Source organism: Scomber scombrus, chromosome 6 (genome assembly GCF_963691925.1).
Source record: "Scomber scombrus chromosome 6, fScoSco1.1, whole genome shotgun sequence".
Lineage (NCBI taxonomy): Eukaryota > Metazoa > Chordata > Actinopteri > Scombriformes > Scombridae > Scomber > Scomber scombrus.
Window position 1 is genome coordinate 4,796,488 of NC_084975.1, and position 23,474 is coordinate 4,819,961.

At 41.2% G+C, this 23,474-nt stretch overlaps 1 protein-coding gene across 1 annotated transcript in view; it reads right to left on the reverse strand.

Annotated features, from left to right (window-relative positions):
• Window positions 1-23,474, reverse strand: part of met (MET proto-oncogene, receptor tyrosine kinase) — an 80,153-nt gene that overhangs the window by 46,209 nt on the left and 10,470 nt on the right. The window contains exon 3 of the mRNA XM_062421478.1: window positions 6,171-6,374. Within this exon, the coding sequence (XP_062277462.1) occupies window positions 6,171-6,374 (204 nt within the window). The remainder of the gene's footprint in view (window positions 1-6,170; window positions 6,375-23,474) is intronic.

The following is a 23,474-nucleotide window of genomic DNA, read 5'->3' on the forward strand; positions in this document are numbered from 1 at the left end:
GTTGCAAAAGACGAAGAATAATTCAATCAAGTCAGAGAAACATAAGCCAGAAACACGCCTGGCAAGATGCTTTTTGGAGATTTTTTTTTGACAGCAACCAGCAACACAGGTCAGCCGAGGACACAAAGACACGAAGGGTTGGATTTTCTTCATATGCCATCACTATTTTTCATTGTTGCTATGTTTATTAGGAATGTTTCACAATGCTGTGTATACTGATACACACACCATGAATTAAGTCAGCAGGAAAGATTATATGGAGCCTTGGAATACACTACAATAGATCCACAACAACATCACCTGAAACCAAATCGGCCCTTGAGGATGAAAAAGGAAGCAGACGTTCTTTTGGTGCTGTGCCAACACACCTTGACTGGGATTTGTGAAGGGAAAATGATCCAGAATGTGTCATTTTTCCCTGGATAACCTTTTCACTGGAGCCTGGCGTCTTTTTTTTTTTTTTTACTGGATCCATTGTGTGGATCAGTGTTGTATTGAGATATTTTCATTACATTGTGTCTTCTTACCAGTAATGTGTCATGGTCTAGAAAATCTGTCTCCAAAGGATGTCAACCATGTCAAAGATTGGTTTCAAAGAGATTGGCTTAGAGGAAGCACTAATTACGTGTCACTTAACAGGGAATTTGGCCACATTTTCAAACAACAAATTTAATGTGAATATATTTCAAACTGCTGCAGTGATGTCCTCAACAGCAATCAATGAACTTGCTTTTTACAGTTACCATAAATAATATTCTTAATTGCATGTTTTCTAATTCGAAAATGTTCCTATTTATTCCTGGAATACAAAGTTTCATATTTGACATTTTAGGAAATCCCCCTTTTGTTATCTTTAGTAGAGTTAAATTATGCTAATATCAACATCAACTGCATGTGATCCGTAAAAACATTAGTCATTTGACTGTACATAAATATGAAGGACAAGTCTTCGCTTCCTACCGCTGTGCAGAAGTGAAACCATCTGCGTTAAATAACGTTTGATTCCAGTTCTCATAATGAAGAGTGTGAGGGGTAATGATGAGTAATAATGTGGCGTGGGGTGTCGATTCAGATAAAAAGAACAGGGTGCAGCCGCTGGCGGAAACATGTACTCTGACATGTTGGGAAGCGTTTCAGAAACACACACACACACACACACACACACGACAGAAACACACGCACAGAAGTTCGCTAACATGCAAACGTCAACACACTTACTTATAATCACATTGAAATTTCCTCAATTACTTATACACGCTCTGCAGACTATTTTCTCACATACAGGAATCACACACACTCTTTCTAACAAACACTAAGACACACACACACAGTAAAACATAAATGCAGATGCCCATGCATGTACACAGAACACACCACATTAAATTTCTCGGTATTTCCCTCCCTGTTCCTCTCTGTCACACACACACACACACACACACACACACACACACACACACACACACACACACACACACACACACACACACACACACACACACACACACACACACACACACACACACACACACACACACACACACACACACACACACACACACACACACACACACACACACACACACACACACACACACACACACACAGAACACCTGGAACAGTATTTATCATTTGTGGTTACGCTGCAATTACAGGCCTGGGAGCAAACAGAAAAGAACAGGGTCTCTAATGGGGTGTGTGGTTGCTCCAGTTACATGAAGCTCTCGATATTACAGCATTCCCCCTTATCACACACACACACACACATGCACACGCACACTTTCTTACCCACTTTCCTTTTATTCCTATGTGGGTTTTTTTTTAAGCCAGTGCAGCATTGTAGTTAACTGTAGTTGTTTTAAATATACTATACAAATAAATGTTGCCATGACTTGACCATTCATTCATTCATTCATTCATTCATCCATTCAGTCCGAGGATGGAGCTGCAGTGTGATGCATCGTCCCAAATCAAAGCACTGCATTATTGTGTTGTCAGTAACACAAATCACACACACACAATCACACACCTGGGAGGCTGTAACACACTGACAAGACTCTGCAGGGATCAGAGTGAAGCTATTTGTGTGCATGTGATTAATTGTACTTGACACACACACAAAAAAAACAACTCTGCACAATGCACTACAAGATTTCTTTCATTTTCTTAATGTTAGTCACCCTGTATCAGACGGCTCAGTAAATACCTAAAACACTCTAAAATGATGCTCGACCTCTCCTCGCCCCCCCCCCTCCTCAGAAACGCCTTGTTTTCAAGCCCCATTCCTCCCACTGTTTGAGCCTCATGATCAACGTTAGCTTTGTAACAGTGAGTATAATGGGTGGCTTTCCTCCGGGGACGAAGCCATACAACAGGCATCTCTCTGGAGGTAATAGCGGTGTAAATTACAGCTTATTGTATTAAGCAGGCAGGGGGAAGTTTAGCTCTATAAACTGTTATTCCCACAGTGGTCCGACTGAAACTGAGGGAAACACATCCTGAGCCAGAATGGAGTCCGCTGGGGGAAACAACGCTCTGTTTCTTTCACTGCTTCTACTCCATGTCGCCTCTTGCCTCGTCCGCTGGAAACAACCAGGAAACTAAAATGCATGAAAAGTTGACAGCTTCTTTTTTACTGAAGTAAACAATGAACTGACGACCACCTCTCACTGGTTCTTGTTGTTGCTCGGCTTTGGACTGGGAGAGAGCAGGTGGCCGGAGGGTCGCCAGTTCAAATGTCAGACTATGAAAATCAAGGAATGAGACACCGTAGTCTAACCTGGATGTCTTTGAGCAAAGTATTTAAAAGTCCCTCTCCCTTCAATAACATGTTTTGCTTATTTTCACTTCAACTGGATGTCTGAGCTTCACTGAGCAGACTTGATGTATGTGCAGATTTTTGTTTTCACATACGTCTGCTAAAAAAGGGGAAAGTTTCCTCGTGCTCACCTTTAATCTGAGTTTAAAACGTGTACCAACCAGCATGATTTGTGACACTTCAACAAGTTTGGAGCCAATTGTGGTCCAGTGTGCAAATTACACAATGTGTGTGATGTGGAGACTTACAGCTTCCAGTACACGTACACTAAGAAAGGACCTTCAGTAAAGTAGGAGACATCTTGTATCCAGCTGTTAAACTTTTGGAAATGAAAAATATTTGCATATTCATAGTTTGTGAATTCGCACAGTAGAGCCTGGCTATCGTACAGGAGAGCACAGTCACAGCAATGTAAGCTCTACATTCAACATTTGATCAGGTTTATTTTAGCTGAAATCAATCCATTTCACGGTGGGGAAATCCTCACGCCCAAAGACGCGAGACCGTTATACAGAGCAGAATAAATAGGTAAATGCATGAATGAGAAGCCGGATGTCACAGTAAAAGAGAATGAAAAACAATCTCTTCACCAATTCTTCTTTTCTCCTTTACTTTTTCCTCTCTAGGTCCTCGTCTACCTTTCTATTATCCTGCTCTTGCATTGCAGTTCAGTTGTTTCCCATGATTTCAGTCTCTTACTTCTTATTTTGTCTGTTTCTCTCCATCTTTATTACTTTTTATATCTACCTCTTTCTCCACCGTCTCTCTTTCTTTTACCTTTCTTTCTGGCTCCATCAACTCCATTTAAACGTTTTACCTGTATAATGAAACAGAAACCTGCGATGTCAAGGCAGTAATGCTGCTATAAAGATCACATTATTAAGGTTAGCAATATCATTATCTACTTTAGCAGATGACTGGCAGCTATAAAAGTTTAAATAATGTTCGTTTTTTATCTCCCTCCCACACACACTGCAGAAATCCCCCTCTTATCAAGCCTTTTATCTCACTGTCACTGAGTTTTAAACGTCTTATTTTCTTTTTCTTTTGCAGAATTGAAAAAATAATCCACAAGGGTATTTCGATTATATTTGAACTGGTTTCTATTTAAGATAAACACACACAAGTCTGAAGGCTTTCTTATTTCAAGATGCAGACTTCCTTTTACCCCCAGAAAATCCTTGAAATGAGCTGATTTGTATAAGAAACTGATTGAAATAAGGGTTGTGAGACAGAAATTACTTGATGAGATGAAGAGTTCTGCAGTGCAGGACAGCTGGTCTCCTCTTCAGAACTTCTAAAACCCCTCAGCTAAAACTATGAACTACAGCCAATTTAGCCAACCACAAAAAAACAAAAAAGAACTGAAGTAGGGCCTGGGAGGAGGAGGGGGAGGAGGAGGAAGAGGAGGAGGAGGTGGAGGGATACAGTGGAGAAACACACAGCAACAGCTGCACAGGACTTTCAGCGAGTAGAAAATGCCGTGCGAGGGAACGTGTCAGCGAAGCCCGCCGTTCACCATTAACGTGCCGTTCGGCTTGTAAGCCCCCTTGCGCCCCTCTACCACCGTCTCTACCCTCCCTCTCTTTCCGTGCAGCTGTCGGGCCGTCTCTCTTGTTTTTTTTTCTTTTTGTTTTTTTTTCTTTCCACGCATGTCTTTTCATTCTTGTGTTTCAAAAACACGTGAGGTAATTCAACTTTCACTTCATGGGTTTCATTCCACTTACAGCACTCTTAGCCCTCTGCAGTGAACTGATGCACAAATGCGATCGTCACTCTCTGAACTTCACTCTGCAGCTGGAACCATCGCATGCATGCAGTTGTATTGTTGGAAGGGATGGACAACATATCTTAAACACCACATGAAAAGGATCTTCAAGTGAATCAGAGACGCAGCTACACGGGATAGTCATACTGAGTTAATTAAGGTGAATGCCAAAATCATATATTTTCCTCTGATCAGCTTTTTGGACGACTCTTCAAAACAATAACGAAACAACAGCAATGCTGCAAAAAAGGCCAAATCCACATGTGAACTGCAGGTGCACTGGTACTACAAATTATAAAATAGTTGACTATGGTATATCCCAGTCTAGAAAGTTAGATAAAGCTTAGTGTTAGAGCCAACCCAGGTTTGCCTTGGACCAGCCCCTAGTTATGCCACTATAGATCTAGACTTCCAGAGGACTTCCAATGACGCACTTAGCTCCTCTTTCCTCCTCTCCCTCTCCATCTGTACACATTAACGTACCATGTTACTAGCTTGGCATCTTCCCTGTAGAGTTTTGCGCTTTCTTGCCTTGCAGGACACCTTCGGCTGCAGACCGACTGCAGTCCGGCTTTGACACCCGTCACCGCTGCTATTTTTAAAAGTCACTTTCGCTCCCTGTACCGGAATTATTATTAGTCATGTTTCTATTGTTATCGAGCCAGGTTCTGCTCAAGTTTCTTCCCGTTAAAGGAGAGTTTTAACTTGCCACTTTCGTCAAGTGTTTGCTCATGGAGGAATGTTGGGTCTCTGCAAATTAAAGAGTAAAGTAGTAGAGTGGTCTTGCTCTACAGTATGTGAAAAGTGCCCTGAGACAGTTTCTGCTGTGATTTGGCACTATATAAATAAAATTGCCTTGACTTGACAAATACCTGTATATTCATCATGGCTGAATCGATGTAAATTTATATGTAAATGGGACAAAAACATCCTAGTCATTGCTCCACATCATTTAAAACATACAGAACTAATAAACTCCTGTGAGTAATTCATCTGTGACTGATCAGGTTTCCTGCACTGTTAACAAAAAGTTAACGAGCCTGATTCATGATGTTTGTGTCTTCAAACTGTCCTCAAACAAGACAAATGTTAATACTAGGAGTCTCTAGTTAACGTCCTATCTTACACAACTTTATTCCCTTTAAACTAGTACTATACTGACAGATCAGGTCTGAAAGCCTGAAAGCGGCAAACATTTGGGACGGTGAAATCTACTGTTGGTCTGTGCACTGATAAAGGCTAAATGGACTTTGTTTGCTCAGATGGCAGACTGGAACGTGGGTTTTTTTGGAGACTCGCTGAGCACAGGTCAAAGGTAAGCAAATTGTGCAAATATAAAGGTCCCAGTGCTTAGTCATACTTTCCCTCAACCTGCCTCTAGCAGAGGCACCTGCAGCTCATACTGTGTTTTCTCCAACAGGGAGCTTTCACTCCTCACGTACAAACATCCTATCACATTTACATGAACAATGAGAGAGGGGAAAGGCGGCCTCGGGGTCTCTGTTTATGCTTAACAGCTGGTATTTCCCATGCAAATTAAGTTCCTGTCAGTCTTTTTAAAAGGACATAAAAACAGAAAGTCTGTACCTGTATGTGGCGTCCGTCAGCAGTGCCCAGGTACGCCACGGCGCGGCCATGGACCGGCACCACGGTGATAGAGGTAACCAAGGTGTTTGTTAGCTCCTTGTGCCAGTACTCCAACCTTTGGACAAACTGAGTCACCTGCAGGCGATACTTGCCCTCTTTTCCTTCATGGATTCCCTCATGTGGGTCGCAGTCATCTGATGAACTCTACAAAGGAAACCACAAACATCAGTGAGAAAGAAAATAAACTCTGTACGCCATGCTTCAGGAATAACTAAATATAAAGTGGGAATTCTAGTGGTGAGAGTGCTTTTTGTTGTGGTTACAGGCATGCAAGCGATATGACATCAGACGCAGCCAAGAAATGTCAGGAACACCAATGCGGTCATGTTCAACATCGAAAAACTTTAAAGTACTTAAAGTAGTAAATTTCTACAAGAATAAGCAAGCAGGAAAAGACACAAAAAAATAGATAAGGCACAGTGACACTTTATGGGAATCATCAGGAGGAATGAATCACTGTATCCAAACAGAATGCTTTCCTAAAAACTACTCGCTATACAATATCATGTTGAACTATCTCCTTTCATATCTGGCCCAATGGGGGAGGGTTAAGAGCCAAACCTCCTAAGCCCCCCTTAGCTACTCTTTCATCAGGCTGTGCTCGTAATGGAGGTCTCGGCGTGATAGTACCTCTAGAGCGAGTTTCATGGGAAACAGCGAGGAGACTTTTATGCTGGTTTACATTCCACAAACTAAACCCTACTAATTTCTCTCTCTTTCCCCTACACTACTCTTTCTCTGCTTCCATCTCATCTCCTGAGTTTAGAACCAAAATCTGTCAATCCAGCTCTCCTCTTTGGTTTTCAAATGTCGCTGGCTTGTGAAGGTTGTTGTGTCTGGACCCTTTGGAGCATACAGTGAAAGCACAGACTGTAGCCAGAGCTGGATTCACAGGGCCTTTTCTCTATCAGTACCCCACCCACCCCCCCTTCCCCCTTTTCTGCCCAGCCCTGCTCTCTCACTGCTCCGGCTCATTTTGTGTTTAGTCATGGCCTCCTGTCCCAGCCTCAGGTTTCATTAATTATTAATGACCCAAAGGGTGGCAGGCCTCTTGTGGCTCTTAAGGTCCTTGACCTAGCTGCTTGACCGGACCTGAGCTTTCTGTTTTCTCAGCTTCAGTGGATGATGACCTCTTCACTGGAGGGGATGGAGAGGTTACAGGTACAATGATTACTGGTGGATGCTTCACAGTGTTATTACTGCTTACAGTTGTAGCACTGAATGCTTAGTTTTGCTCACAGAGATGTTCATGACTTCAGCTGTGACCTTTATTTGTGAATTAATAACAGATCCTATGCATCAAACACAGTTAGTTGTAATCATTTACAGACTCGTGATCTTTCTCTGCCTCTACCTAAACCACTGCCTGGGTCATAAGGCCATTATTTGTGGTTTGTGTAAAACATGCTGCATCATTTGTTTAGTGTAGATATCAAAGCCAAGCTTTGATGATGAGAACAATGGGGGGGTAATAAATCAGGAAAGGTTTTTTTTTTTTTTTTTTTTGTAACGTAACATAGCTGAGATGACTGAGACCACACGAGGAGGAAAGCTAAAGGAACCTGGCAATCCGACAAGCATACAGAAAACAAAACATAGTCAAATAAAATGTCCTGAAGGCCAGTGGCTGCAGTTAGAGAGACAATGGTGGAGGCAAACGCAGGGAAAACATGGAGGATATTGAAAGCTGGCAGAAAGGTTGGAAGTATTTTACGCCAGAATGCACAGCTGTGATATGGTGCAGCGAACTGATCTGCAATGAATTACTTGGTTTAAAAGAGAGGAGTAATAATGCAGACCGGATAAGAAATGACAGTTTGTGACTGAAATCGATTTGGAACCGGACGAAGATACGGACATACAGGACGAGACGGAGGTTTTGACAAATGAGAGCTAAAGCAGAATAAACATCTCTTCTTCAAGCATGATGGACTGACTGTCTTTGATGTTTGAATCTGAGCGTATTTGTATGCGTAAGCACACCTTTACAATTCATCTTAAAATATGATCCCACATAAATCCTGTCTGCACTTTCTGAACAGGGCGGCCAACACTGAGCACACATTAAGAGAAACATGAGTTATCTGCCAAAACGAAAGCACAGAGAGAGACGTCATCGCTCCACGAAATACTGCTGAGATTATGCCACGCAGCTCAAAAAACAAGGCCCCACGGTCTGATTATTTTCAGAGCAAACAAACAGGACTTTTGGGGTGTTTGTTAAAGTGCAGCAGGACGATGGGAGGGAGAGCTAGTAAGGTCTCCGAGGCATTCCTCTGTCTCTGAGAAGGTATTCCTGAGGATCAAGAGAATGAAATTGGACAGTGGAAAGGTTATTTTGACAAGATTTGTTTGAAGCTCCGCTGCTGTTATCCTTAGCGGTTTCTTGGCATAGAGACAGACAGTATGAGAGGACGTCATGTTGACTCTGTGGAGGCAGTTTTTCAAGAAAATAAAATCTTTAAGAAATACTTTTTAAATCAAAGGAGTATTAAGTAATTTATGACACATTTAAACCTTTAACCCTAACCTTAACCTAACCCTCTATTGATAGAAATAGAGATAACCACAAATGAAACAGCCGCTTACACTGGCTGGTAACGGTCAGAAATACACATCCAATTTTCACAATGCATTGTTTGAATTTTTTTACTGTAGACTTATCTTGTACTTTCATTGAAAATAAATCCAGTTTTAATAGATGGTTTGCCCTCTCGCAGGTCACCAAAACCACACATGCTGGTGTGTGCAGATAGAAGCTGCTTCAACCTTTGGACATAACAGAAAGCAGAATCCACAATCCTGCTACATGAAATCAATTTCACTTTATTTAGCAGCTCAGCTTAAGACTGAACGGCATGTCCACACATTGCCAGAGCTAAACCGTGACAACTGCCTACAGCGTGCCAGCCTGCAGATATCTTGCTGGCTCGATACTCTCTGCATGTTTCCTGGTTGAAATTCCAAAGTTTCTTGAATTTAAATGATGCTTTTCATCTGTTGAAAAGAAATCCTTGATTGTGAGTTCAATTGTTTAAGCTTTCAACTAACGCTGGCTGGGGGATTCATTTCACACCAGTGTTTTGAGACTGAATAACATTCACATACACAACGACAATGTTCACCTGTCAGAGGGGCAACTGCTCTCTGCTTTCAACGCCAGTGAAAATGTGTCCAGCTCGACTCTGTCACCACAGTTATGATGGCATTGCCACAAAGAACGACATATAGATCAGTTGGCAGATTAGTTGCTGATACAATAACACATTTGGTGTTGGCTGTCTGTACTATGATTCTTGGTTTGGTCCTGGTTTGATACTTGGTGATACAGACACTGTATTTCAGTCAATATCAAAACAATATGACTCCTATCTCTAATTGAGGGGTTAATAATGGAGCAAATGGATCAATGACCTCACATGAATCCATTTATATTGACTTGAAGTTTTAGGTTTAGGTAGTTTAAAGCTATTTTCTTCCACATTTCTCTTTACATTCATGCTTCGGAAGATTTACAGCGTTTCACCGTGTTCCTGATGTCCGACATCTTTCGAGCCATTTTGTGACCATGTCTTTCAGCTGTAGAACAGGCACCGTGGGGCACACATACGTGAGATATTGTACACCTTTTTTGCCCCATACTTAACTAGCATGCATTGTCCCCAAAACAACGGCAAAGCGATAGGGTTTCGGTGTTGTGGAGCTCCCAAAGCCTGCAGCACTGCTCAAAAGAGGCAAGAGAGGGGTGAAAGGTGATCTGCGTGGCTTAATGTCGTTTTCATACTCTCACTGTGGCCCCTGGGTGATGTGTGAATAGACACACGGATGCCTGAGTTATAAACTGTGGACTGGGTTACTGGCAGAGGAGGGTTTAGATACAAACACTGTCACAGCCGTGCAAAAATAGGGTAAAGGCGCTCTCGCTAATGTACAAAAATACACATGGTGTTGCAGAGGCTTAGCCCGAGTTAGCAGACTTGCACACATGCACAAACCCGTGGAGTCTGTCTCGTTGCAGGCCACTCAGCTGGCCCTCTCACTGGACCGACCTTTGACCTCTGCATTGCTTGTGCAATTGTGCGCTCCAGACAGTGGCGAGGTTCGGTTATCATTGGGGTGTGTGGAAATGCATTTTTTAGAGAAAGTGAAACGCAAAGGAATGTGGAGGGCACATATGTAGGAGGGCTGTGTGTGCATGTGTGTGTGTGTGTGTTGGTGGGAGTATATTGTTGTGGTAATGTTGGGACACACATTACAGTACTCCACCTGGACTCAGGGTGCACGTTAGGGTGCAACCTGACCCTCAGAAGTCGTAATAGCCGTAGTGTACGTGTGCGGGTGTATCTAAGTGCACAGGTGGCTAGGAGCTTCAGCACATGCAGCCAAGTGTTAATGTGCGTGTGCATGTGTGAGTGTGTGCAGTTGTAGGGGACTGTCAGGGTGTTAGGGACAGTTAAGAGAAGCTGACAATCAGGCGAGGACAGACCCTGGCGCTCACAGTGCAGCTGGCCCCCTAGACGCCAGGCAGGACTACAGCTTTGTTTATAATGGGGCCCCTGAGGTGGGCACGGCCACGGGCAGAAAATGGCCTCACGCATAAACAGGTCCACAAGAAGACAGAAGAATAACATTTAGAGGTTACAGTAAAATTAGACCTGACTCCTGATGTCCTGTTTCTGAGAAAAGTAAGACATTTAAGAGAAAGAGGAACATATTTTAAATTCATGAAATACAGATCTCTATGATAATTTTAAGATGTTGAGGAAATATAGTATTAATAATAGTGAAATATCATTGTAATCATCAAGTGCAGTGTTTAGTCTTGCAGATAAAGACTTTATATAAACTCTTGTCTGCAAACTGGACAGTGGGAACTTTCCATCAACTCACTATTTCAAACAAATTTGACAACTAACATGTTCATTTCCAAAATTAGATGTCTAGCTTTTGAAAGAGAAAAAAAAAGAAAGAAAAAACCCCAGAACTAAAGAACAAAAAATGTGCTCTTTTTTGAGGTTGATAGTTTGAGACACATTTTATAGTAACTGATCATCTTCAATCAATATTTTTTAATATTTTTGTGAGTTTTGGTGTTTCTATTCATGCTTTGCATTATACAGCTGGTAGTATCCAAAGATAACGGACAGTCTGTGTGGTGAAAATGGTATGTTGGATTCTTTTGGTAAATTACCATGAATGAATGTTTTCAAAAATGGATACTATTCAGGAAATGACAGTCATCATGGAGTCACTTTACTGTGGCTGTCTCGGTACAGTGATACAGTTTCTTAAATTACTGGTTCCTAAAAGACAACTGTAACACCCGACGCCACAAGTTGCAACTACTGAAATGTCTTTGCTCTGTGCACGAACACAAACACGTAATACAAGTGCAGCAGTCCCCACACTGAATTTTGCAAGCTCTCCTAAATGCAAGGTCATCATCGGGTAGTGAAGATAAGACCGGCATTTTCTTCACATGCTTTGTATGCTGCGTTCTGTTCTGCACACTATACACCTATCTTACTACTTACTATACATAATTTAGAAATGAAAAGATTAAGGGTAAGAAAATAAAACAGAAAAGACACAAAAGTTAGATGTTGAAAAAATAAAAACCTGATTTATGCGTTGTACCTGCACTGTCCTGTAGGTGTCACCACTGGCTCCACCACCATTGAGTTGCATTATGGTAAATGTCTTTTTTGAAGCATTAATTGACCAAAATAGTCAACTGGGGGGAGTGTGGCTCGGAGCTCGGGAGTTGGTCGTCAACTTATCATGATATTGGGGGTCATTGGGCCCAAATTTTCCCGATGGTTAGGCCAATACCTTGCATGGTACTATGTGCGAGTGAATAGATAAATGAGAGTGAAATTGTAAAGCATTTTGCCATTTGCCATAACGAAATATATTAAAGTTGTCCATACTTAAATGCTGAATTGCCACATAAAGAAAAGTTATTGTATTCTTTCGTGTATAGGAATGCATGCGGTTTTTACATTATTCATGCTCACAACATGTCATTTACTTTTCAGAGTTCATGCTTATTTCAAGCCTGTGTTGGGAAACTCTTTCCCAGGGAAGAAGTGGGAGTGAAAATCCTTAAATTTCCTAATTTTATTTGTTGCCCACTAACAACAACCATCCAAAACAGCCCACAGATGATGGCGTAATTGTTTCCCTTATTCTTCTAATAAGTAAAAAAAAATCTCTTCCTGTGTAAGTCTCTCTTTGACCAAACCAAGAATTCTCACGCACCACTGGTAGAAGGAGTTTCTCCTGTTTGGCCCAGATACTGAAAACAACATCTTATTGTTTCATGGAAATTTTAAGAGGATTTTAAAGTCTCTCTGTCCCTCCGCCTTTCCTCCAACCCGTCCAGTTTTAAACTTTGTCCTCTCACCCACCTATCCGCCTCATCCCCCTTCAATTCTTCTCTCCTGTAACCACCTTCCTCTCTTTTTTTTCTATTTCCTTTACCTCTGTGTGCACACACTCATATGCACATGCATGGTCAATTTGGCAGTTAAAATAATCTGTAGGTGTGTGAGTGGGTATTTGTGTGTGTTCTCCATGCTTCTCCCACAAAGGAACAATGCAGCCTCCAACCTCTCAGCACCACTAAATCATCTTAACTGTATGAAACCTGGCTGGTTGAATGACAATCCTGCATCCTCTGTCTCCTCTGACTCCAATAAGAAACTAAAATATCATCTCTGAGAACCCAGTTAGAAGAGATTTTTCATCTTTGCTTGACACAGCTGCTTCTTTTCCTGCATATATCAACATATTTTTCTCGTCTTCTTCTCTGAGATCTGGGATTTATGCGATTCAAAACAAGGGGAAGAATGATGGACTACTAAGTTTAGCGAATGGGGGCCAAAAGACACTATTTCTGCTCTGTCTGAGACCGGCTTTGATTCCACTTCTTCTAAACGGCAACAGCACATTCTTCAAATGAGCTTTCCAGAGTTGCTCTGAAAAATTCGGTCAGACTGACACAGTAGCTAAAGTTACAGTCTGCAGATCAAAAGGAATTAGATCAGGTCAAAGCCTTAATGCATTCTTTTATTCACAGATAAAAATGAGATATTAAGCAAGAATATTTTTCAAATGCATAATCATTTAGTCTAATTTCTGGTGTATTTTACATGGCAGATGGGTGGTTCTTCCATTGATGATTGATATTGAGGTTACATCTACGCAGCTCTTATCCTAGGTGTTTCATAAAAGCTCCTGACATATGAGATTAATTACACCATATAAAGCTCGCCTTGTCATGCTTGGCGTGCATTTTCCACATGAAACATACAGTAAAACACTCCTGCAGGACTCATACGTTTCTCCCTGACATTTATTTGTTTAAATACTGAGGTCACATCAATATCTGTGACATCTGCTGTGACGATGCTGTGGCGAGGACTCTCATGTTGGTTATTAGCGACTGCTTGTAATGTCAGAGAGGACATTTCATACTAGAAAAACTGGAAGATATGCTCCTTATTTGAAAAACTCAGACTGCTGAGGCCTCATACTGGCCTCATCTGAACTTTACAACACGTTTTTGCACTGATTGAGTACTGTGGATTTTGTCCCCCATATGTATGTTAAAATTATTTTATGACGGTTCTCTTCAAGGCCAGTATGGTCAAGAGGAAAAATTAGAGCAGCCAATAACTGTTTTCATGCGTATTGTTTTAAGAAAGACTTGAATAAATGTGAACTCATCCTTGAAGTTTTATTATTACAGCTTCACAGCTCTTAAAGGGGACATACGATGCTTTTTGTGATTTTCTATTATTATTATACTGTTATGATGGTGGATGTCTATGTTTATAGCGGTGCTTAGGGGGACATTGTCCGCCTGACAATTCAATCATAGACTGTAAAAAAAAATACAGACACATTCAGCATGACGTCACCCACTGGTTTGGATCAATAAATTACCATATTTAGATAAGAGGGTTGAGCTGACCCTAGCACTAGCTTCTACACTGGTCTGCACCGGTTAGCACGGTGCATTTACAGGCTATGGTTAACGGTGATGATGCTAACGCAAATTTGCAAACAAGGTTAAAACCATTAAAACAAAATGTACTTACCCACACTGTGAAATAGTGCCATCTATGCATATGCTCTGTGAATCAGGTGTTACGCCATGGTTACGGTAATAATCGAAGCTGTTGCCGTTGTAGCGACTTGTCAATCAATAACCCTGCTTTATCGTCCATTTTACTATAATCTGGACCATAAACTATAACCATAAACTAGCAATTCAGACCATAAACTCATTAGGAAGCTTTTTTCTGAGGTAATAAATTAAGTGAGAAAGTGGGGTCAATTTCTCAGACTTCTATACAATTGGACTTCTTTTTGTAACCACTGGAGTCACCTCCTGCTGGCCATTAGGAAGAATGCAGGTTTAAGGAAAGTTCAGGAACTCTCACATTGGCTTTATACCTTTAAGACCAGGAGCTACATGCTTGGTATCAACCTGTGATGAAATGTGCCAACTAATCAGGATTTGCCAATGATGTATTTTCTAGTATCAGCACATGTCAGCTCTCTAAAAAGGATTATGCAAAGAGAAACTATAGACCAATTATTACACATATAGCCCAAAGTGATTGGAGAATGCTGCCCATCAAGAATTAATGATTACATCAAGATGCATACAGAAGGCATCAAACCCCTACCTACAATGTGAGTACCAGGATTTGTACTCCATGACACTGAAGATCACACAAAAAAGCATTTTTTAAAATTTACATCTATTGGCATACATTGTGTCTAGTCCCACAGATTGTTTGGTATTTTCATTTGTGGTGCTGACAGCATTGTAAAAAAGATATTTAAAATTCCAATAGCAAACGTATTCGTGGAAACAATGTCCCTATTACTTTGTGTAGTCCGCAGACCTCTATGTGAACTCTTTTTTTTTTTTTTTGACTGGAACCACTTTCTACAAGGCCACTGAGACGGATATCTCAAAAGCTGGACAATCTGAATGGCCATATACTTCTAGGTTAGTCAAAAAGTATGGCTTTTCCTGGTGAACCCAAGCCTTCAATTTTAGGGAGTTAACTTTCACATTAGATGAATGGTGTAGGTTTTGCAGTGCTTTTTTATTTATAGTCCCCAAGGGTAGAAATGACTACAAGTCTAATATGGATGAATATGGATGTAAACACCACCAAACACCCTGTCCTAATACTTTCTGACTGCACTGCAACTAAATGAGTAATGATGGGGTAATTGTTAGGGTGCAAGCAAGCACCACATCATGCTTTGTTTTTTCAGCCTGCATATTACTCACTGAGGGCATTATTTTAGTGCATTAATGCCTTTCTGAGGTCAGATCCATCTCCAATCTGACAGCTAAGTGGAACGATCAGTCGTATTTACTGAAGCAGCTGCCATTCCTACATGTGCTCTTGATTACAAAGAAGCATGAATATAAAGGAAGATAGCTTAAGTATTGGGCTGCTATGCAGTCTTAGCGCCACTCATCTACTCATGTGGCTTTATTAGCGTTAGAGTTACATTTTTATTATTGATTATTACAATCAGAAGTACAAGTAGCCTTAAGAGTACATCTGTTCTGCGCTACTGTAACAGCTTCACTGAAAATGTCAAAATAATTGTCCCTTTGTGCCGAGAGGGCCTACTGTGTGTTTGATATGCACATTACATTACTGCACAGTTCTAAAAAGATATAAGCTGACATTTTTCAAAAAGGTATTCAGCAACTTTTTTTTCTCCGAAATTCCAGCTTGCTAGCAGTCTGGAATAATCAAATCCATCCACCGGTGCAGACACTTGGCAGAATCTTCACAGTGAAGATTTCTCTGTGAGCAGAAATTGCCAAAAACAGCTCCTCAGGCCTCTTTGCTACCATTTAAAGCATAAGGCAATCATGACTATAAGTGGCTCTCGCTGCTTCTCTCTTTTTTTCTTTTTTTTTTTTTTAGATCTAGGAGGTAATTTTCTGTCTTTGAGGCATATTGAAACATGGTCGCCTTGCTCATACATGAGGTGCGGCAGGAAAACAGCAGATGGAGAGCTGCCGCCCAACAGCAGCCGTTGAGGAACAGCCAGATAACCTCAGGTTGTAAACAGCCCTGGCCTGTGTCTCAGCAATGAGGCAGCTTATCTACCAAGGGTCAGCATAAGGTCTGAACACGGCGGGATCCTCATCTCAAGCTCTGTCCTGGATGAGATGAGATCACTGGCAGGCGTTGCGCTGGCAGATACGCTTTGCTCGTACTCAATACTAAAGCGAAGATCAGAGCCAGATGAAGAAAACCAAACAAATACGACTGCAGAGCACCAAGGACAGCACAGGGCGAGGAGGAATCTCAAGAGTAGCAGTATGGAAGAAAATGTTCTTCACAGGGAATGTACTTTTATTGCTCAGCTGCGAACCTTTTCAATATTTGTCCCTTTTAAACAAGTGACACAGAAAAGCAAATGTAATATTCCAGTAGCTTTGCATGGAAACAGACAGAGCTAAAAATAATTGTGAAATCCCACGGAAACACAAACAGCCAAAACCTCTTCAAAAAAGTGCTGAAAACAGCCACATTTTTTATGGAGGCAGATCTTTATGAAGTCACCATAAAACATTTCACTGCATGTCGTGACAGCTTGCAGGTGGCAGCCACTTGTATGCTTCAGAGTCTTTAAACTTCATGATGCAGCAAACAAGAGAAAAATGAGCACTGGCGCCTCGGTCCTCAGAGAGCTGACAATGAGAGCAACAATGAATCATTGTGTTACCTTTTTCACACTTGGAAGTTGGCATTTAGGCTTTGCAGTGTTGCTCAACCTTGTTCTCTCACACTTGTACAAATATATCAAAAGATGTTCTGGGACTGGGCTGAAAAATTTTGCTGCATCTGCTTGAGCTCACCAACTGGGACAGCAGGCCTGAGGCCATAATTTTTAATGCTCCGGACTGAAGCAAGACTGGAGGATTACTGTATACTGGCTTCATGATGAGGGTTAAGTTCCATGTTTTACTTAGAAAGGCTGGGAGGTGATGCAACTTAACAATAACAGCGGTTTCTTGAGGTGAAAGCAAACTGGTACTCAGATATATTTCCAAAACAATAAAAACAGCAATTTTCTCAGGTTTGCAAACTTAACACAGACTAATTTCTGGATTCCTATAAAAGTAAAAATAGCCAATAGCTGTTTAGGAAAGGTACTTTAAAAGCTATATTTAGGATCTTCTTCTCACTCCCTAAAACAAAAATGTTCAAAACAATTCTGGTAGAGTCCAGCTGGTGATAAAATGGAGCTTTTAACCATAAAGCACACTGCTCAGTTCCCAGAAAAGCCACTCATCCCTCTCAGGTGTGAGCTTGCTTTCCTCCAGCATTATGATTCAAGCCAGGATCACCGATGAGGAGAGCAAGATCAAAGCCTGCAGAGACTATATCTGAGGTGTCCCAGGGATTGGCTTGATAGCTTCTCTGTTTGTGGTGCATTGTTTGGGATTAGGCAGAGTGATAAAAGCCATACAAGTGTGTGGACAGAGAGATGGGGAGGAGGGGTTTCTTCTCTATTCACTTCCTTTACTTAAGCATACATCCAGGCACAATCCTCTTGCTTGCATTGTGTGGGGATTACTGGTTGAACTGAATGAGGGGGCAATTAGACCCCACATCTGAGGTGAAACCTTCTCTTGGAATGACATGGTGTCCACTTCCATTTGGTCTAAAAATATAGGTTACTTTGTTGTTATTGTAGGTTATCTGTGTATTCAGGAAGCCTTATGGAGCTACACGTCAATGGAAATTTAGCCGATTGTCAAGATCAAGAGACACCTAAAGGATCAGTTCACCCAAATGACAAAAGCTTTCTCAATTTCATTTAGCAGTATCTAGCCATGCATAAGCTTATACAATGGAGGTGAAAGGAATTATGTATGTGATAATAAAATCTTGTGATAGTATGAAATCTCTTGAACGATGTGTAATCCAAAGAAATATTACTGCTGAGCTTTTCTTGTAGTTTTTCAACAATGCCAGCACCATAAACTGAACTCTATTACCTCCATTGTATTGGGGTGAAAGGCTGAGGCTGAAATCCCAGACACAAATATCCCCCCCAAAAAATGGAAGAATAAAACCAAAACCACCTGCATAGCTAGATTCAATGTGAGAAAATAAGCTTTGACATTTGTGTGAACTGAACTTTGACTCGGGATCTTCTACTGCACATATGGCTGTTTATGGAGGTGACTTTTTCCGTGCATATTGTCAGTTGACCCGTTGGGTGGCAAATAAATGACACTGCGTGTATGTCAGTGACTATACTATGGAGCGGCTGTGGCTCAAGCGGTAAAGCGGGTCCATAAATTAAGTCCCTGAGCAAGACACTGAACCCAAAATTGCCCTCGATGGCCAGGCCACTGTCTCCTTTCTCCTGTTCTTATTTTCTTTTTGAACCACTTTGGAATGACTGATTTAAAATGAAATATAATTAGTTGAGTTAACATACAGCTACAGGATGAAATGGGTAAAGCATGTTACTTTGTAGTATCGGCCAGGTCATCATCCAGACTGTCTACGCAGACAGTCCAAGTACTAAAGCTTGAGAAATATTGAGATGAGGTTAGCTTTCATTTCTGTCCTCCTAGAGTCCGTGGCCACAGGCCTGCGTGGATCGTTTGCTGCTCTGCTGAACTTTGTGATTATGAGCTTCAAAGGGCCAGACTCAGACCTTATGACAAAGCTCGAAGGAACCAAAGCCAAGGAAATGAGTGTGATCCGGGGTCAAGGTGAGGCGGCCGCTCAGCACAGCAGCAGGAGAAAAGGAGATTGCTCTCGGTTCTTCATTTAGAGCGCGGGGGATGACAGATAAGCATCCGCGCGCCTCATTTCAGTAGAGAGCAGGATATCACCATGTGGTGAAATTGAAGAGTAGGAGGCATGCCGCTGATTAGGAAATAGCTCTGGGGCTTTGACTCATAAGCTCAGCCGAGCATGGCTCCTCCATATTTGACATTAAACAAGTGTATCATGAATGGCTTCTGGCATTGCTGGCAAGTGTCTCTGTGCTGGTAAGAAAAGCATTTAAGAAATCCAATCAGAGATGAGTCTGTCATCAGGGTGGTATTTGAGGAAAGTATCTCATTTGCAAGACAGTGTCAAAGCAGAAAGATAACATGACTCCAGCCACAACGATGACCACAGCACTTTGTGTAATTGGCCAGAAACATTTCATCCATCAGCCGAGCACAGCGAAGAATACATCTCAAATTTGACCGGATAAATTTCAAAGTTTGCAGTCCGGCTGGAAAGGTTTATTTTTTACATGTTGTGATTAATTTAATGATATAAGAACTAAAAAATGATGATTGTTTATTGACAAAGACATAGTTAGCACTAAAAATCTTATCAGCTCTGTCCTAAATTTAACAGCATTTGGCTGATGGTGGCTGGTTGTAATTTCCCACCCCGCTTATTGAAAGACAGCTTGCAGGCACTGACGGTTTGCATATTTACTACTCTACCCTTTATCTAGGGAACACAGATAAGATGTGCATACAAAAGGCTGAGCAAAAGGATTTACACACACTTCCAGCTTTCAACAAAACAAAAAAGAAAACTGGACTACTCGGCTAATGATTAACTCGGCAGATCCAAAACTAAATACTGACATTGAGTGAATGTGAAATCATGTAGAAAATGCCTGCAGACATGAACAGGCAGAAAACTGACCTGATACTGCCACACTAGTAGAAGGTAGTGTTGAAATCATGATGCTGCAATGCAATTTATGCATGACATGTTTTATCTTTAACTATTGAAGAATATCTAATCATTACACAAGTATTGAACGGGATCCGTTGATCCAATGATTCATCGCAGCACAAATCGACCCGTGGCACTACACGGTTGGCACGTCTTCACAGTGAGCCTGTTTCAAAGCAGGTAAACGTTTCTATGACACCACGATGTTAGATAAAGTCAATGGTTTTTGTGTTTATTTCCTGATGTGCTGTGACGAACCCTCTCCTCGTACAGAGCAACCTGTCTGGACACGGCTGCCAGGTGACGCAACAGCCCACCCGGTGGGTGGAGGGGTGGAGGGGCGCAGGGCACGCAGCTGCCAGCTCTCACCGACAACACGCAGCAAGCCATATGGACAATCAGAGTGTGGCGGATCAGGGCACAGAGGCAGTTTTCCACAAAGTCATCACACGTGAACAGTACCTTGTATTGGCCCGAAAACCTGACGTGGTTGATTGTTGCACTGCCTCTCATGATTAATTGATCGCTTGGTCCATAATATATCAAAACAACCTTTAAAAAAATGCAGATCACCAAGTTGACAAATTAATTAAGCAAGAGTTGAAAAACCCGATCAAATCCAAATCCAATATGGTTTAATATCAGAGAAGGATGGATTTTAAGCTTTGTTGTATTTATTTGTCTTCTGCTGCTTAAAGTTTCTTCAATGTAAAGTAACATTAGTAAAAAATGCAAAGTAATTCAACTGCACTTGTGTTTTTTTCAGCTTTTATGTGGCAGTGGTCAGCTGATCTGGACCTGATCTGTCAACAAACATATTTGTCTTACTCTAAGAGTATGCTCGTGTGTGTGTGTGTGTGTGTGTGTGTGTGTGTGTGTGTGTGTGTGTGTGTGTGTGTGTGTGTGTGTGTGTGTGTGTGTGTGTAGGCATGTGAGAAGATCTGTGTAATACTGTATGTTATGAGATAGATGCAGGTCCTAAAAACACAGCAGATATAATCTCATTCTCATCACACACACACACACACACACACACACACACACACACACACACACACACACAGACACACACACACAGACACACACACACACACACACACAGACACACACAGAGTGGTCTTTATCAAGCCTTTTTTTTTTTTTTTTTTTTTACGAAGGCTTACAAGGAGCAATATAAGAGGGACAGGATGGGACAAGAACATAGTATTTTCATTCTTTTGTTGATTCCTGTATGCCGCTGGAGACAAGCCCACCCTGCTAAGAACACTGCTGGGTCCTGCGCCCGTCTTAGTGATGGCACGGACAGGCTCGGGCATGCGGGACGCAATCCGTGACATCTGTTGTAAAAATCCACATAAAAAGGTCACTGACGCCTTCTGATGTATACAGTTTTTATAGTTATCGCGTCATCGCACCTTAAGAGGGAACAGCTACAGTACAAGTGCGTCTTTATTCCAAACACTTTATTAGGTACTCTAATTACTTAATACTGTAATTACTTAATATTTTAAAATCACATTTCTCCATACTTTTAACTCTAGTACTGCTACTTCTCTCTACTCTGTACATGTGGCACGTATTGCATGTCTGTCTGTCCTGGAAGTAGAAGCGAAATGGAAAATTGAGAGCTCAGTCCAGCATAGTGAGGTAAGAAAAAAAAAAGAAAAGCAGATTTACAATAGTAAAGCAGAAATGCATTTTTTGGCTGCCAATCATATAAATGGTACATTATGTAATGTCTTTTATCATGGGAGCTCCAACAGCCTTGTCTAGTGGTACTTAATCAACAAAATTGAAGGATTTAGGGATGAAAAGTCAACAATGAATTTCCTAAACAAGATTAAAAGGTCACAAGAAGACAAAAACATAAAAATGACATCTCCCTATTCATCTTGTCCTCTCTAGGGTGTTGTAGATTTTCTTTGCAGCATCTTGAAAAAGAGGGAAACTCAAGTTCTGGACGATGATAACGTTGATGCGTGTTTACCAGCCGCAGTAAAGCCTAATACAGAGGGAGAGTCGAAGCGAACAAATACCAGCTTAGTGATGGCATGAGCAGGCTCGGGCATGCGGGGCTCTGAACTGTGATATCCACAGCAGCACCCACTGAATCAGCAGCACTACCGATGAATGAAAAGTATTAAGTATTAAGCAGTGTTTATTGTGAGGTTGCTGTGGGACCAATCATCCGCACCTCTCGCTGTGTCACTGGAAAACTACAACAAATGCACGAAATATCACGGCTACTTTAAACTGATGACAGATTGATCGGTGATTGTCGTCATTACGGCAGCATCTATCACAGGAGGTAATGTAGATTTTAAAGCTTCGACACATGCAGTTTGCAGTATTTTAGCTGCAAGGAAACTGATGCAAAACCATACGCTGCAAAAAAAAAAAAAAAAAGTTAGAATAAATTCCATATGACAGTTTCATGCTAGAGCCCACAGTGAAATATAGATTAGAAGCAGATGGGCTGAGACTGAAGACAAAACAGTTTGCCAGTTTGCTAAATCCTACATATTCCCTATGTGGCATTTTCTTAATACAAAATGCAATTTGTGCTTTTTTTTTATAATTTTATCATCTGAGTAATCGCTCTCCTCTTTCTCTTCTCACCTTTTGTACAGATCTTTTGAAACTACTGTATGTCAGAGTAAGCTATATTTGGAAAGCAACTATTTTTCAAGCAGCTTTTGAGAGCAGTCCAAGTCACGATGCAAGTCTTTCAGAACAAATTTGAGGTCAAGTCTTCTGTCAAACTGAAATTCAAGTTGCAACTGATCAAGCATCTGAATAGCGGCCATTACAAGGACAAGAAATGCGAGTTTGAATTCACTTTTTTTTTTTCTTTAATGAAAGAGATCAAGTCCTTTCGTCGTACATGCCTATTAATTAAATCCTCCAGATGTGTGGTCATGGAAATGGAAAACATGTCAATGAGCCACAAAGCTACGCTGGGCAACAGTCTCCTTCACCACAAGTATTACAGTAACCTAAGTTTATTTAGAAACAGCTCCAAGACTAATAACAGCAATCATGTTTTCAGTGTTTTCAGTCTCTAGAGAGAAGCACCATTACAGTGGTTTTCTAGCTCGTTGTAACACATATCACAATCTCTCGACTTAAGAATTGCAATGTCAAGAGGTTGTGATATGTTGGACAACAAGCTAGCCAAGCTCTCTACATAGAACTACTCTCCAGAGACTGAAACAATGATTGCTGTTTAGAGACGTTTTTTAATAAATAAAAGAAAACTACTGTGACTGTACTCTTTGTGGTGAAGGAACTTGTCACCCAGGGCAATTTTGTGGCTCATTGACATTTTTTTAAATAGTTTTTGGACAACAACAGAGGTTTATATGGCACAGAGGCGTAACAAACTTAGTCTACACATACGATACTTAAAGGTAGATCAGTTCATTGTTGGTTCGGCTATGCACATATTTTAAAAATCGCAGCCTTATCCTTTAACCTT